At 42.6% G+C, this 17,861-nt stretch overlaps 1 protein-coding gene across 3 annotated transcripts in view; it reads right to left on the bottom strand.

Annotated features, from left to right (window-relative positions):
- Nucleotides 1-7,715: 7,715 nt before the first annotated feature.
- The window catches only part of siae (sialic acid acetylesterase), a 132,188-nt gene continuing 122,042 nt past the window's right edge, over nt 7,716-17,861 (bottom strand). For all 3 annotated transcript variants that reach the window (XM_043676963.1, XM_043676964.1, XM_043676962.1), the window contains exon 10: nt 7,716-8,515. In XM_043676963.1, the coding sequence (XP_043532898.1) occupies nt 8,276-8,515 (240 nt within the window). In that variant the 3' untranslated portion in view covers nt 7,716-8,275. The remainder of the gene's footprint in view (nt 8,516-17,861) is intronic.

Raw genomic sequence — 17,861 nt, 5'->3', positions numbered from 1 at the left:
GATGACCTGATGATTTTTAGTGACTTGTAGAAGAAACGTTTACAGCATTTATTGGACTTGTTCAATCGGTTTTGGAAGGCAGGCTTGGTAGTAAACCTAGCTCTAAAAGTGAATTTGCCAAAGCCCGAGTCACTTTGCTGGGCCATGTTATTGGACATGGACAAATGGCCCTACAGGATGCAAAAACTATAGTAATTGGGAAATTTCTCATACTGTCAACAAAAAAAAAGCAGTACCATGCTTCCTGGGATTGAGTGGATTTTACCAAAAGTTTGCGCCAAACTTTAGCAGTGTGGCTGCTCCACTCATTGAATTGTTAAAAAAGGGGAAGATGTTTCAATGGACAGCGGACTGTCAAAAGGCATTTGATACCCTAAAAACTGTGTTAACCCAGCATTAGCCACACCGGGTTACATGAAGCCCTTCAAAGTGGCTTTCAATGCCAGCGATGGGGGTGTCGGTACGGTGCTCCTGCAGGAGAATGACGAGGGGTTAGAAAGACCCATTGGGTATTTTTCCAGGAAGTTGAACGTTCATCACCAGAAATATTCAACGGTGCAGAAAGAGACTTTAAACTTGGTGTTGGCATTACAACATTTCAGTATTTATCTTACCAGCAATGCACCGGAGACAATCGTATACTCTGATCACAATCCACTGATAACTTGTGGAAAGATTTAAGGACAAAAATGCCAGACTGTTTAAATGGAGCTTGTTATTGCAACCATTCAATTTGACAATTGTGCATGTGGCAGGTTATGAAAACATGTTTGCCGAAGCGTTATCGAGGTGTGAATGAGATATGGAGGCGTTTGGTGGCGAGTGTGCCACAGCCTGAATTTGCACGTGGTTATGAATGGTTGCAAGTGTGCATTTAGGATAGTGTATATGTGTGTTTTAGAATACTAACCAGTTTGTTTTTGAAGGGTTTTAAAAAAATCAAGCCATCTTTTGATATTTTTAAGGGGGAGGTATCACAAAGCTGGTCCCTATTTTTCTATCCTTTTCTCAAGGATACTGTGTCCTTGTTTTTGTTCAGAGGGGTCGTAAACCGCTCCCGGATCAGAGATGACTAGTTTGGTACAGAGATTAAAGGGTATTGAGACGCCTTTTTGTTTATATGTAAGCAGATGAGACTTCAGGCCAAAGTGGTCATGTTTTAGAACTGACCTGCATAATGAAAGGGGAGTGGTCAGTTCAGTTCAGAACTAGTTGGGAGTTCAGCAGTAAGCTGTGTGGAAATTCTCTCTCTCCTTCTGCCCTTCTAACTTCAACCTGTAAGCATCTATTCCTTTTTTTTAAACTGGTCTTTAAGGGCATTTGCTTCCTGGGATTGTTGTGTAAATCCGGAACAGCATAATTAAGTCAAATTTGGATAGAATGAGTTCTGTAGGGGTTCTTTATTCTGTTCTTTGTGTTCAATTGTGTAATTTTGTGAATAAATCTTTGTCTGTTTTAAAACCTGGTAGTCATCTTACTCTGAATAATTTTCACTGTACACTTAACCGTAACAAATTGCAAAGTTATGGTCTGGGCTTCTTGCTTTAGAATGTTTTGAGTATTCTGGCCTAGTCCATAATGACACACGCAAACACACACTCTGACATGCACGCATACTCACAAGGACACACACTCTCCCCCACACACACTCTCTCTCCACATAAGTCTATGGGGTGAATTAGCAATTGCAGAATTCTAATTACAGATACATTCTATTTTGTTCAAAAAGCACACATAAAATCCTAAGTTGTCTTGAGAATGTGACTTGAAAGAAGTTCTGGGATTTATATATTAATGAACCGAAGCCTGCAATCCATTCTACAACCTGAAACACTTAACAGCAATCCAGGTTTGTTCAATATATTATTTCAGTTGCAAGACACTGAGATCTTTTGCTATATATTCTATATCTTTTGACCCTGCTCCACAGCTACATGATGCAGGAGCAGTGCTCCGAAGGCTACTGCTTCCAAGTAAACCTGTTGGACTATAAACTGGTGTTGTGTGATTTTTAACTTTATCCACCCCAATCCAACACCGGCATCTTATTATGAATGCACCTTTCTCGGTCATCAAGACCTGGATTGAGACTTGAACCTGAAGGTGCTGACTCAGAGACAAGAACGCGACTGACAGTGCCACAAACATTTAACAGAAGTGTTCAAAATCATGAATAGAAATGGTAGGGTGAAAGCTTTCTAAAAGGCACAGATCTAAGGTCATTAATTTAAAAAAATTCAGAGGTGAGTTGAGTATTGTGTGCTGTGATCTGGAATGCTCCAACTGAAAGGGTAGTGGAAACGAATCTAACAGTAACCTTCAGAAAAGAAATGGATATATACTTAAACAGGACTCATTTGCACAGCTATGTATATAAAGTTCTTTACACAAAGGGTGGTGGGGGCATGCAACACGGTGCCAGTGGAGGTGATAGAGATCGGCAAGATCGCATCATTTAAGAAGTATCTAGACAGACACATGAATAGGCAGGGAGCAAAGGGACACAGATCCTCAAAAATAGGTAACTGAAAGGCTAGTGGAAACGAATCTAACAGTAACCTTCAGAAAAGAAATGGATTATACTTAAACAGGATTCATTTGCACAGCTATGAGAAAATAAAAAAGGTGAAACATATTCCAGTAAAGTGTTGGATAAGGTAGGCTGACGGAGAAAGTGAAGTCACATGGGGTCCAGGCTGTATTAGCTAGATGGATAGAGAACTGGCTGGGCAGCAGGAGATAAAGAGTAGTAGTGGAGGGGTTTTTATCAAAATGGAGAACTCTGACCAGTGGTGTTCCACAGGAATCTGTCCTGGGATCACTGTTGTTTGTGATATACATAAATAATCTGGAGGAAGGTGGGCGGCACGGTGGCACAGTGGTTAGCACTGCTGCCTCACAGCGCCAGAGACCCGGGTTCAATTCCCGCCTTAGGCGACTGACTGTGTGGAGTTTGCACATTCTCCCTGTGTCTGCGTGGGTTTCCTCTGGGTGCTCCAGTTTCCTCCCACAGTCCAAAGATGTGCAGGTTAGGTGAATTGGCCATGCTAAATTGTCCATAGTGTTAGGCAAGGGGTAAATGTAGGGGTATGTGTGGGTTGCGCGTCGGTGGGTCGGTGTGGACTTGTTGGGTCGAAGGGCCTGTTTCCACACTGTAAAGTAATCTAATCTAAAAAAGGTATAGGTGGTCTGATTAGCAAGTTTGCAGATGACACTAAGATTGGAGGAGTACCAGATAATGAATGGGGACTGTCAGAGAATACAGCAGAATATAGATAGATTGGAGAGTTGGGTGGAGAAATGGCAGATAGAGTTCAATCCGAACAAATGCAAGATGATGCATTTTGGAAGATCCAATCCAGGAGCAAACTATTTGGTAAATGGAAAAGTCCTGGGAAAAATTGATGTGTAGAGAGATTTAGATATTCAGGTCCATTGTACCCTGAAGGTGGCAACGCAGGTTGATAAGAGTGGTCAAGAAGGCAGACAGCATGCTTTCCTTCATCAATCAGGTATTGAGTACAAGAGTTGGTAGGTTATGTTGCAGTTGTATTAGACTTTGATTCGGCCACATTTAGAATATAGTTCTGGTTGCCACATTACCAGAAGGATATGGATGCTTTGGAGAGGGTGCTGAGGAGGTTCACCAGGATGTTGCATGGGATGGAGGGTGCTAGCTCTGAAGAGAGGTTAAGTAGATTACAATTATTTCCGTTGGAAAAACGGAGGTTGAGGGAGAACCTGATTTAAGTCTTCAAAATCGTGAGGAATATAAGACAGGTTAAATAGCAGGAAGCTTTTTCTCAGAGTGGGGGAGTCAATTAATAGGGGTCATGAGTTCAAGGTGAGAGGGAGACATTTAAGGGAGATATGTATATAAAGTTCTTTACACAAAGGGTGATGGGGGCATGCAACACGGTGCCAGTGGAGGTGGTAGACGTCAGCAAGATAGCATCATTTAAGAAGTATCTAGACAGACACATGAATAGGCAGGGAGCAGAGGGACACAGATCCTCAAAAATAGGTGACAGTTTTAGATACAGGATCTGGATCAGCGCAGGCTTGGAGGGCCAAAAGACCTGTACTTTCTTTGTTCTTTGTTCCAAACGAGTTTCAAAGAGACCAAACCATTCTGGGATGCAAGATACATGTTTTATTCATTTTGATTTAGAAGAGTACACAGCAGTCAGAATTAAAGAAGTTGACTCACGAGCAATGTATAATTCTTATGAACAAGAACAGCCTAATAATCAACAGATTAAAGCAGTTAACACAAACAATATAATCTGATGCTATTGGGAGAAGTGTCAGCCTCTATATTTCTTTCTCAACATTTGGAATTTCTTATGTCATTCCATATTTGGCCTAATGTCTTAGAATCCTAGCTCTGTCTATTGCCCAATTGTTTAGTGTAGTCATTTTCTTTTGGTAGCTTCATAAATATTAGAGTTAATCCAGCCTTGAGGGAACTTTGCTATACATCAATCTGAAACAATTAATGATTTATAAGGGCAGTTACAAAATAAGTGTCATGAAGTCAAAAGCATGGGTATGTTCACTTTAAAATAGGGAGTGTTTTTTGAATTTGAAATGCAGGCTCAGCTGGCCGAGCAGAACGGCTGGGAGATGGGCTATTCCAGAATAGATACATGTAACAATTAGCTGTTAAATAGATACCTGAGTTTTTGGTTGCTGTTTTGACAACAATTCAAATATAAGCAGTTAATTTAAATTATGACCAGGATGCTAAAACCCAATTAAGTTTGAATTCATTGTTTTGACAACATTTGAACAATGAGAGGGCAGTTTAAAAATTGGTCACAGCAACCACCACCAAACAGCAGAGCCACTGTCATAGAGCCAGAGAGTTAACTGCCCACCTAAAATCTTGTGCTCAAAGAAGTTAGAAGACACTCTATATCAAAAGGTACCTCTTCCTGTAAAACATACTCGCTGTAAAAAGAAAGAAGAGGACTTGAGATTAAGTTAATGTAATGTTTAAAATTGTGCTACTGGAACAGTATGTTAACAGGATTATGTTCAGTTAGGGGAAAGAGTTCAGTTTGTTAATAGCTTCGTTTAGTGTTTTATTAGGAAAATAAATTATTATTTTTCTTTAAATAGTGAGAATTAGGACTGCTCTGTCACTCACACATTTGAACAGATTATGAGGCGAGGCGAGCTTTTCTGGGTGTTTGGTTTTTATAAAGTGTTCGAACTTCGCGTCGTAACATAAGCTTGTTTCAAAAAACATATTTAGATAACTAAATGTTTCTAATAATATGTACAATTTAAATAAGAATGCAATGGCACTCTTGGCTATACCTCATAGATTCCACCTTGAGGGTGCTAAATATCTCCACAAATATCTGTGCTTTTAGAACATAGAACAATACTGCACAGAACAGGCCCTTCGGCCCACGATGTTGTGCCGAACATTTGTCCTAGCTTAAGCACCCATCCATGTACCTATCCAATTTCCGCTTAAAGGTCACCAAAGATTCTGACTCTACCATTCCCACAGACAGCGCATTCCATGCCCCCACCACTCTCTCGGTAAAGAGTGAAGGGGGATAAACTGAGAGAGGATAGAAAGGGGAGCGACTGACTGAGCGGGAGATGAAGAGATGTTAGATGAGGGTGAAGTTAGATAGATCAGAAGACCGCATTAGAGTTGATCAGTATGCACAGACAGAAGTTAGAAGTTTTATTTAGAATTTCCTCTGGACTGCAAGCCTTTTGTCTAGGCGCCATATCCTGTGAGCACAATGATGATACTGGCTGTCATCCCAGATCATTTATTTTCAATACTGCCACCTTCCAAAATGGACAACCTCACATTTGGCAGGGTTGAACTCCATCTGCCACTCTTCAGCCCAGCTCTGCATCATATCTAAGTTCCTTTGCAGCTGACAACAGCCCTTCTCACTATCCACAACTCCACCAATCTTCGTATTGTCTGCAAATTTACTGACCCACCCTTTGTCTCCCTCATCTAAGTCATTAATAAAAATTACAAACAGCCGAGGACCCAGAACTGATCCCTGCGGAACTCCACTTGTAACTGGGCTCCAGGCTGAATATTTACCATCTACTACCACTCTCTGACTTCGACCGGTTAGCCAGTTTTCTATCCAATTGGCCAAATTTCCCTCTATCCCATGCCTCCTGACTTTCCGCATAAGCCTACCAGCACACAACTTCCAGCACACAACTTCTCGACCATCTCCATCTAACATCCAATACTTAGTTTAACTGAACATGATGCTTTTGCAGCCAAAATGCGGAGTCACCTTCTTGAATGTGATGAAGACTGTCCCATTGTGTGGTTAGGGTGGAGTTCAGGATTTTGACTCAATGACAGTGAAGGAACGGCAATATAGACCCAAGTCAAGGTCTGTGGCTTGCAGAAGTCAAGAACACATCTGCTGCCTGTGCTTCTAGGAGAGACAGGTCACAATTTTGGAAGGTGCTGTCGAAGGAGCCTTGGTAACTTAGTACATCTTGCAAACACTGAAGCCATGATGCACCTTTTATGCATACTTAGAGTAAGTAATGTGACAACGAGTCAAACAGACTGCTTTGTCTTAGATGACTCAAACTTTTTGAGTGCTGCATTCAACCATTCAAGCAGAGTGTGCCATCATATTCCTGTCTGTTGTAGATAGTGGGTCAATTCTGTATCAAATGGAGAATTATTTATTGCAGAATTCCTAGCCTCTGACCTGCTGCAAAGTATTTATTTGGTTGATCTGTCAAGTTGGTGATGAAAGTTTGAAGTACAACAGGGAGTCAGTGTTGAATATCAGGGGAGTTTATGATTAGATTCTTCCTGGCTATAGATAGTCTTTACCTGGCACTTATCAAATATCAGTCCAGATTCAAGTGTTTGTCAGGTATTGCTGCATTCAGTTACATACTGCTTCAATACTGAGGAGTTGAGAATTAAATGAAAGGAGGAATAATCTCTTGAATAACTTTAACTATTTTTCCTGTGCCTTCCATGCTGATGTACCTTGAAGAAGTTTGTACATCAAGCCTACCCAGTCTACATGCAGGAAACACACACAGGTAAAGTTCAAACTATTTCAGCACATGTAATCTTAAGCATATCCTCTGCATTATCAGAAGTCAGATTCCAAAAGTTATTGAAGCTGCAATACCCAAACTTTCATTTTATTTCTCATTAGGTCATTTTATAACTGATCTTACAACACTGGGCTGGTAGCTTCTAATGTGAAATCTGTCACTTTGATAATATTAGTAAAGGATTTTAAAACTGCTTTCTTATGCTAACTCATGAATTGGTGAACTGACATGGCTTTGAACTCCTTCTTGAAGCACTAGTTCTGTATGTGAGGTCACACTCTGTCAAGTTTATAATTTAAGGCTTTTGATTAGATTAGATTCCCTACAGTGTGGAAAAAGGCCCTTCGGCCCAACAAGTCCACACCGACCTTAGATTAGATTACTTTAGATTAGATTACTTTACATTGTGGAAACAGGCCCTTCGGCCCAACAAGTCCACACTGACCCGCCGAAGCGCAAACCACCCATACCCCTACATTTACCCCTTACCTAACACTACAGACAATTTAGCATGGCCAATTCACCTGACCTGCACATCTTTGGACTGTGGGAGAAAACCGGAGCACCCGGAGGAAACCCACGCAAACACGGGGAGAATGCACAAACTCCACACAGACAGTCGCCCGAGCCTGGAACTGAACCTGGGTCCCTGATGCTGTGAGGCAGCAGTGCTAACCACTGAGCCACCATACTGCCCCATTAAAATTGTTCCTATTAAAATTATTGCAAACACTCACTGATCACAGCCAAGATTGTAATTTATATTCTATAAGTGTTTCACTCAATTTTTAATTAAAATACAAACACTATTTGCTATTGATAAATTTATCAATTACCCAATATTGTTAGATCCCTGAGCAGATTACTGCCTGTATAAGTTTATTATTCAATTTAAAATATTCATATCATGCAGGAAAGTCAATGCTATAGTTCCAGCTTGTGAACCCTCCTAAGATTTATTTATTTCACACATTAGAAAAAGCAGAAAATGTATTAATATTAAAAAGTCTGACAGGATCACATTGGATTCAAAATTTCCACAGACCTTTCAAATTCAGTACATGAAATATCAGACTTGCATCACCCCAATGGAAGGAGACCTAGACTGGCACTAAAGTTGGTCATATTTTAAACAGTCTAAATATCCCTAAAATTTATTTTATAGCAACGGTTTGACAGGCGACATTCAGAATGGTCCATTGTGGGCTGGTTGTATCATGAATGTTGGAGCAGGTAAGTTAGAATCTTTGCTGTATAAGGGGCACTTCTTCAGGTCACATGGCCACTCCATCCAAGCATAACGGATACCAGTCACCTTCTGGTGACACTGATTTAGAGATAAAGATATTGAATTGACAGAATGGTCGACAATGGGGACAGAGATCCACTTACAGTTAGACAAATTCCATGTTGTACAGCAACACACCTAGAGAGTGAAAAATGCAAATATTAGATTAGATTACATTACAGTGTGGAAACAGGCCCTTCGGCCCAACAAGTCCACACCGACCCACCGAAGCGCAACCCACCCATACCCCTACATTTACCCCTTACCTAACACTACGGGCAATTTAGCCTGGCCAATTCACCTGACCTGCACATCTTTAGACTGTGGGAGGAAACCGGAGCACCCGGAAGAAACCCACGCAGGCACAGGGAGAACGTGCAAATTCCACACAGTCAGTCGCCTGAGGCAGGAATTGAACCCGGGTCTCTGGCGCTGTGAGGCAGCAGTGCTAACCACTGTGCCACCGTGCCGCCCATAAATTACGCATTAATCTCAACATCCATTAAACTGTCAATCAACAACCACATACCCACACGTTAGTCACTGCAACTACAAGGTAACTACAAACTACAAGGTTTGAATATTACCTGCATACTCACAATGGGTGATTTATTTATTTTGCCTCACAACTAATGTGGAAATATAAGCTCTTTCTCTCAATGCATGTATGATTATGAAACTTACTCCTTTTACAAGCAAATCAAGTGGATGGATGGAGTCACTTCAATTCTCATTACAATAATTTTGTTTTCAAGAAGATACTTGTAGGACAGCAAATATTTTATTTGTAGATCCTGATCAGGCATTAAAAATCAATGCTGTGATGAGTAGGGGCAGTTACCATGGGGAAACAAAAACTGAAAATACTGAAAATATTCATCGAGTCAGGTAGTTTCTGTTCAGAGAAGCAACAGCAGCACATTTTAGAAATAACCAACATTTGGAGAATAGGAAGTTCTTTACCCAGTATCCATTGTGGCAGAGAAACCCCTCCATCAGTGGGTTATGGGCGTACAAAGCAATCAATCCCAAGATAAAGTTAAAAATCACACAACACCAGGTTATAGTCCAACAGGTTTAATTAGAGGCACACGAGCTTTCGGAGCGACACTACCAACTCCGAAAGCTAATGTGCTTCCAATTAAACCTGTTGGACGATAACCTGGTGTTGTGTGATTTTTAACTTTGTACACCCCAGTCCAACACCGGCATCTCCAAATCAATCCCGAGATAGAGTGGTTTCTCTCTCACAATGGATGCTCAGAAGATGTTACACATTTCACAAAATGTGACCCTTATTGACAACATTGCCCTGCAGTGCCCCACTGACCAGCCATGTTCTGACTTTACAAAAATGACATCCCAAAGAAAATCTGAGGGCAGAGATTCTTTTCCAGGGAGGGAAGACTATGACTGTGATCTGAAGTGGTCCAGCTAAAAGAAATGAAAGGAATTAGGGATGGGCAATATATACAAGCCTTGCCAACATCATTCACAAGTTTTTAATTATTTTGAAGGTTTCAAAGTTGTGTGTGTTTGTGTTTGTATGTAGAGTGAGAATGCATCTGGATTAGTTAGTGGGTGTGCATGAGCGGGTGAATGGGCAAGTAGATCATAATCAGATTGAGAACAGGAGAGATGGTAGGTTGAGTAACGCTATTAATCATGGAGTTACTCGAGAGGGTTAACCACAATCCTAGAGTTAAGTCATGTGTATCTAGCTGAAGTCTCCAACCCTGAGCTCTCTGTAAGAGGTACTCATGGAGAGTTGTGGACTGTGTAGATTAGCCCGTTCGAGGTTTTAACCTCCTGGGCACTTAGCACACGTAAAGACATCCTCAGGATCCTGCTTGCTCTAACAGATTAGTTGCGTCACTGTTCCAGATATTGGTAGACCTGGCCCATTAAATATACTTCTCTCAAAGAAACTTACCATCCCTTCAAGAACCATGACAGAGTTACTCTTGTCCTTCTTAAGAGTCATTTAGGTAGATACATAAACTGGCAGAGAATATAGGGATATAGACCACGTGCAGGCAATAGGGTTAGTTTAGAATGGTATTATGCTTGGTGCAGGCATGATGGGCCGAAGTGCCTGTTCCTGTACTGTACTGTTCTATGTCCTTACATCCCATCCCATCAGCCTGATTTCAACTGATCATCCTCTGCCATTTTTGACAGCTTCAGTGTGATGTCACAAAGCACATCTTCCACTGCCCACCTTTCCAGTATTTCCAAAGGACCATTCCCCGAGATTGCATGGTCCACTCCTCAGTCATACCTAATAATGTCCGTCCAATGGCAATAACAGGGTTACAATACTTTCAACTCCTCTATTTCACTAGCTAGGGCCCAACACTCCTTCCAGTTATTTGTATTCTTTTCAGTTTAGTATTGTATATTCACTGATCCCCTCTATAAAGGGGAAATCAACACAGATTGTGAGACCACTTAGCAGAGCTTCCTATCATTTGTCATTATAATTGTTCACTTGACTCACACTCTGATCTTGACTTATTACAATACTTCCATGAATTGAATCTTCAATGAGATTCAACGCAAACTTGCTTGATTCAGCATTGTACAGCCTTCTGGATTCAACACTGAGTTAAATAATCTTACAATCATAATATCTGCCTCCATCACGTCCTACATGTTGCTTGTTGGCTGGCTCTGTTTTGTTTCATTTATTTCTTTATGTTGCATTTAGACAGTTAGTTCTGTCATTCCAACCTCATCTGGACATATCTTGTTTCTTTATTACAACCATTACCCACCAACATGGCTTTTACTTCACAAAATATTTTGTTCATTACTCTCCCTTATCACAGATCTTCCCCTTTGTTTTTCCTGCCCATTCATACTTCTGCTGACTCAAAACCTATTGCATCCCTGACATTCTTCAGATCTAGCGAAAGGTCATTCGTGACCTGAAGCATGAACAGTTACTCCACAAATGCTGCCTGACCTGCTGAGAAATGCAAGCATTTTCTATTTTCATGTCTGATTTCCAGCATCATCAATTTATCCTTTTGTTGAAATATATTTGTCATGACACTATCTCCTTCAGGATCAAAAACACAAATGCTGGCAAAGCTCAGCAAGTCTGGCAGACTCGTAGAGAGAAATCAGAGTTAATGTTTTGGGTCCAGTGAGCCAAAACGCAGAACTAATGGCAGCTAGGAAAATGTCAGTTTATACGCAGAAGACAGGGTAGTGGGAATAGAGCCCAAAGACAGCGAAGAATAGTTGGACAGACAAAGCAGTGAATAACGATCTGGCTTGAAGGGTGAATAGCTATTAATGGGGTCTGTTCCTGATGAAGGGCTTTTGCCCAAAACATAGATTTTCCTGCTCCTGACCTGCTGTGCTTTTCCAGCACCACTCTGATCTAAACTCTGTTAGTGGCTAACAATGGGTTGTGAGTAATAACAGTGTTTGTGATAACAAGGCCTAGTATGTGGGAGTAGGGTTAAGGACATGGGAGAGTTCAAGCCCTAAAGCTGATGAAAGGATCCCCAAGTAGGAAATGAGGTGATGTTCTTTCAGCTTGTGCAGAGCTTCACTGGAGCACTGCAGTAAGCCTGGGAGAGATATTGGCCAGGTAACTGGAAGCTCAGGGTCTTTTCTGCAGACAGAATATAGGTTCTGCAAAGTGGTCACCCAGTATACGCAACGTTTCTCCAATGTAGAGGAGACCACATTGTGAGAAGTGAATGTAGTAGACTAGATTGTATGAAATGCACTACTTCACCTGGAAGCTATGTTTGGGCCCTTGGATACGAATGGAGGAAGTCTAGATTAGAGTGGTGCTGGAAAAGCACAGCAGGTCAGGCAACATCGGAGAAGCAGGATTTTCCTGCTCCTCAGATGCTGCCTGACTTGCTGTGCTTTTCCAGCACCACTCTAATCTAGACTCTGATCTCCAGCATCTGCAGTCTCAATTATACTAATGGAGGAAGTAAATGGACAAGTGTTACAACTTCTCCAGTTGCAAGAGAAGGTACTGTGGGATCGTGGGGAGATGTAAGGAGTGAAGGAAGAGTGTCTCAGTGGAAAAGGTCCCTGCGAGAGGAGAAGGCGGGAAGGGAGGTGAACACGTGTCTGGCAGTGGCATCTCTCTGAAGGTGGCAGGATTGGTGGCTAATGATCCTTTGGATATGGATGCTGCTGGAATGGTAAGTAAGGACAAGGGGAATCCAATTACTGCTGTGGGAGAAAAGAGGGGCAATGAGGGCCAAAGTGTGGGAAATTGGTTGGACCCGGCTGATGGCCCTGTCAACTACAGTGCTGGGGAATCTCTGTTTGACGAAGGTGGACCTTTCGGAGGCTCCCTTGTTGAAGTTAGCATCACCAGAACAGATGTGACAGAGATGAAGGAAGTGGGAGAATGGAACAGAGTCTTTACAGGAAGCAGGGTGAGAATGTACACTCAAGGTAACTGTGGGATTCAGTGGATTTATAGTGGACATTGGTGACCAGCTTATTCTCAGAAATTGAAACAGAGGACCAGAAGGGAGGAGTCAGAGATGGACTAGGTGCAAAAGAAGGCAGGGTGGAAATTTGAAGCAAGATCGATTAATCTTTCCAATTCCAGATGAGTGACAGAGGCAGCACCGATGATATTGGGCGGCATGGTGGCTCAGTGGTTAGCACTGCTGCCTCAAAGCGCCAGGGACCCAGGTTCGATTCCAGCCTCGGGCAACTGCGTGGAGTTTACACATTCTCCCTGCATCTGCGTGGGTTTCCTCCAGGTGCTCAAGTTTCCTCCCACAATCCAAAGATGTGCAGGTTAGGTGATTTGGCCATAGTGTCAAGTCATGCTACTTTCTCCCCACCCCCAACCTCCTCTAGCTTATCTCTCCATGCTTCAGGCTCTCTGCCTTTATTCCTGATGAAGGGCTTTTGCCTGAAACGTTGATTTTGCTGCTCGTCGGATGCTGCCTGAAATGCTGTGCTCTTCCAGCACCACTGATCCAGAATATAGTGTCAAGTGTATTAGTCAGAGGGAAATGGGTCAGGGTGGGTTACTCTTCAGAGGGTCGGTGTGGACTTGTTGAGGTGAAGGGCCTGTTTCCACACTGTAGGGAATCTAATATCATCAATTTATCGGCAATGCGTGTGGGGACCCGAATAGGAGTGGAATAAAGAATATTCCAACTACCTCACTAAGAGCCAGGCTGAACTGGGGCCTATGGAGGTACCCATGGCTACCCCTCTGACCTGAAGAAAATGAGACGAGTTAAAAGAGTGTTATTCAGGGTGGGGATGAGCTCAGCCATGTGGAGGAGGGTGCTTTTGGGTGTGAATAGTTCAGGTTTTGTTCCATGAAGAAGCAGACAGCCGTAGGATCATCGAGGTTGGGGATGGACATGTAAAGGTACTGCATGTCCATGACGAAGAGGAAGCCCGCAAACTGGAAATTTAAAAACTCACGTAAAGTATCAGAGGAATCCCGCAAGTAAGTGGAAGAAAAATGATAAGGCAAGGTAAGAAGAGATGAGTCCTGCATAGCAGAAGCAGGCAGAAACAATTGTCTGCCCAGCCGGTCGTATTTGTGGATATTGGGAACGGAGATAGAAGCGAGCTATGCGGGGTTGGGATACTATCAGCTTGGAGTCAGTGGGGGAGAGATCACCAAATGAACTGAGGTGGGTGAACCGTAGTTGACATAATGGCCTGATGTTCCATCATGGGGTCATGGCCCAGAGGGAGATGAGGTATCTGAGAGTTGGTGCTCTCATCTGCCAAACAACACAACCACCCTTGCCAGCAGGCTTAATTACAAAGTCAGGGTTGGATCTGAAAGCTTGGAGTCCAGCTAGTTCCTGGGAGGATAGAATGGAATGGGTAGAGGGGGCAGAGAAATTGAGGCCACCAGTGTCACGTTGACTGTTCTCAATGTACAGATCAAATGCAGGTAGAAGGCCTGAGGAGAGGTCCAGATTGAGGGAGAATGTTCGAGGTGGGTAAAAGGGTCTGTGGGCCATGGAGAGGATTCTAGAGCAAAGAAATAGACACAGAGGCAAAGGCGACAGAAGAAGAGTTCAACATCATGTCATGTCCGAAATTCAAATCTTCAACATATTGGCTTTTGTATCATAGTTTTAAAATAGTTACGGAATAGGATAGAACTGATCTAAAAGTTAAAGTTCTAACTGGAAGGCCACTTTTGACGATATTAGGCAAAAAACTTTTAAAGGTTGATTGAGGAAGGCTAGAAGATGAGAATGAGGGTCCAAAGACATTATGTGCCTGCTCGTGTGAAGTGGAAGGCTGGTAAGTGTACTGAGGACAGAATCATGGAGGCTAAGGAAATAAGGGAAACAAGTGAGGATGTTTTGGGCCACAGATTTTTGCTTCCTCTTTAGCCACTGGTGAAGTTCCACAAGACTAGAAGGTGGCTAATGTTGTTCCATTCTTTAAGAAAGGTCGCAAAGACAAACCAGGGACTACAGGTCAGTGAGCCTGTCATCAGTGATAGGCAGGTGGTTGGAAAGGATACTGAGGAACAGGATCAACCAACATTTGGATACTCAAGGTCTGATTAGGGATAGTCACCCTGCACTAGAAGTCATGTCTGACAGGTCTTTTAGAGTTTTTCAAAGAGGTAACCAAGAGGATAGATGAGGGTAGGGCAATGGATGTTGTCCATATGGACCTTAAGTAAGGCCTTTGACAAGGTCCCGAACGGCAGGCCAATCATGAAGGTTAGGTCACATGGGGTCCAATTGGATTCAAAATTGCTTCAATAGTAAGAAGCAGAGGATGATGGTTGAAGGTTGTTTCTCAGACTGGAGGCCTGTGACTAGTGGTATGCAACAGGGGTCAGTGCTGGGGCCTTTGTTATTTGTGATTTACATAAAAGATCTGGATATGAATGTACAAGGCATGATTAGTAATTTGTGGATGATACAAAATTAGGAAGTATTGTTGATAGTGAGGAAGCTTATCAAAAATTACTGAGGGATCTTGATCAGATGGGGAAGTAGCTGAGGATTGGCAATTGCAATTCAATCGAGATAAGTGTGAGGTGTTGCACTTTGGAAAGTCATAATTTATACAGTAAATGGTAAGGTCCTGAGGAATTTGTGGAACAGAGGGACTTAGGAATACAAGTACATAGTTTGTTGAAAATGGCATCGCAGGAAGACAGGGTGGTGAAGAAGGCATTTAGTATTGCTGGCGCCTCATTGGTCAAGACATTGAGTATACAAGTTGGGACATTTTGTTACAGTTGTATAAGTGAGGCTACACTTGGAGTATTGTGTACAGTTTTGGTCACCCTGTTATAGGAAAGACAAAGGAGATAGTGTGGACTGCAGATGCTGGAGAGTCACAGTCAATAAAGTGTGGTGCTGGAAAAGGCACTGCAGGCCAGATAGCATCTGAGGTGCAAGAGAGTCGATGTTTCAGGCATAACCCTTCATCAGGACAGTCGGTTTTGTAGGCAGCTGCTGAGGAAGGCGACGTGGCTGTAGTAACGGGATTGTGTTAGGATGTGGTTGAACAGATTCAGGATGGAGGAGATGACCGGGGTTAGCAGTTGGAGACAGGTCTTTGAGACCTTTGTGGAAGTAGGAGGAAAGCTTCTTCAAGGTTGGCATCCTTGGAAGAGGTTTAACAATAAGGTTTGCAACTTGGAACTGTAACTTGGAGAACTGCAGGTGCTGAAGAGTCAGTCGATAAAGTGTGACGCTGGGAAAAGCACAGCAGGTCAGGCAGCATCTGAGGGGCAACAGAGTCAACATTTCAGGCATAACCCTTCATCAGGAATGACTGAATCAAACTGGCCAAAGTGCAAAGGAGATTTATGAACATGTTGCCAGGACTAGTAGGTCTGAGTTACAGGGAGAGGCTGGCCAGGATAGGACTTTATTGCTTGGAATGTAAGAGAATGAGGGGTGACCTTATTGAGGTGTATAAAATCATGAGGGGCATAAATAGGATGAATCCATATCATCTATTCCCCAGGGATGGGGAGTAAAAAACTAGAAGGCTTAGGTTTAAGGTGAGGAGGGAAAGATTTAGAAAGGACCTGAGGGGGAACTTCTTCACAGAGAGTGCTGAGTATATGGAATGGGCTACCAGAGGAAGTCATTGAGGCAGCAACATTTAAAAAAAAAACATTTTGAAAGATACATGGATGGGAAAGGTTTATAGGGATATAGACCAAATGCTGGCAACTGGAACTAGCTGAGTGGGCACCATGGTCAGCATGGACCAGTTTGGATATTACTCTATAAATATAGGATGACTAAAGAAATTGAAGCTCTGGTCTTGAAAAATGAGGCATATGCACAGCTGGGATCAAGCGAATCCCTTGAGGGGTATAGGGGGCAGTCACAGTATACTTAAGAGGGAAATCAGGAGGGGAAAAAAGGCAACATGAGATACCTTTGGCAAATAGGGTTAAGGATAATCCAAAGAGATTCTACAACACATTAAGAATAAAAGAGTAACCAGTGAGAGAATAGGACTCCTTTAAGGATCTGTATGGAACCACAGGAGATGGGTGAGATACAAATGAGTATTTTGCATTCTTTTTTCACTGTGGAGAAGGACATGGATGTTAGAGAACTTGGAGAAATAAGTAGTGATATCTTGAAAAGTGTCCACATTACAAAGGAGGAGGTGAACATCTTAAAATGCATAAAGGCAGATAAATCCTGATCAAGTGTGCCCCAGAAATTTGTGGGAAGCTAGGGAAGTGATTGTTGGGTCCCTTGCTGAGATATTTGTACATCAAAAGCCAAGGGTGAGGTACCCGGAAGACTGAAAAGTGGCTAATGTAGTGCCAATATTTAAGAAAGGTTGTAAGGAATAGCCAGGGAACTATAGAGAAATTTATTGTTACATGTATTCAATATAAAATACAGTGAAACTGTGTATTGTCACTATGTATAAATAGCATTCACATTATTTTAAAATAAAATAAAGAAAATATAACTTAAAATGAATCCAAACTTTCCTTCACCAATGTTACATCATGCCACCGTCAAAGCCCCACTCCAGGCTACCCAGCACTAGCCACGCCACGGGAGTGTTCCACTCCAGACTTCCCAGCCCTGGCCATGCTGCTGAGAATGTCCAACTCCAGGCTTCCCAGGCCAGGCTATGCCGCTGAGAGTGTCCCATTCTGTGCTTCCCAGCACATGCCACATTATTGAGTCATAGAGATGTACAGTATGGAAACAGATCCTTCGGTCCAAACCGTCCATGCTGACCAGATATCCCAACCCAATCTAGTCCCACCTGTCAGCACACGGCCCACATCCCTCCAAACCCTTCCTATTCATATACCTATCCAAATGCCTCTTAAATGTTGCAATTGTACCAGCTTCCACCACTTCCTCTGGCAGCTCATTCCATACCCGTACCACCCTCTGCGTGAAAACGTTGCCCCTTAGGTCTCTTTTATATCTTTCCCCTCTCACCCTAAACCTATGCCCTCTAGTTCTGGACTCCCCGACCCCAGGGAAAA

This window comes from Chiloscyllium plagiosum, chromosome 35 (assembly GCF_004010195.1).
Source record: "Chiloscyllium plagiosum isolate BGI_BamShark_2017 chromosome 35, ASM401019v2, whole genome shotgun sequence".
Classification (NCBI taxonomy): Eukaryota; Metazoa; Chordata; class Chondrichthyes; order Orectolobiformes; family Hemiscylliidae; genus Chiloscyllium; species Chiloscyllium plagiosum.
Note: the sequence above shows the minus strand (reverse complement) of the source record. Positions and strands in the feature narration are given on the sequence as shown.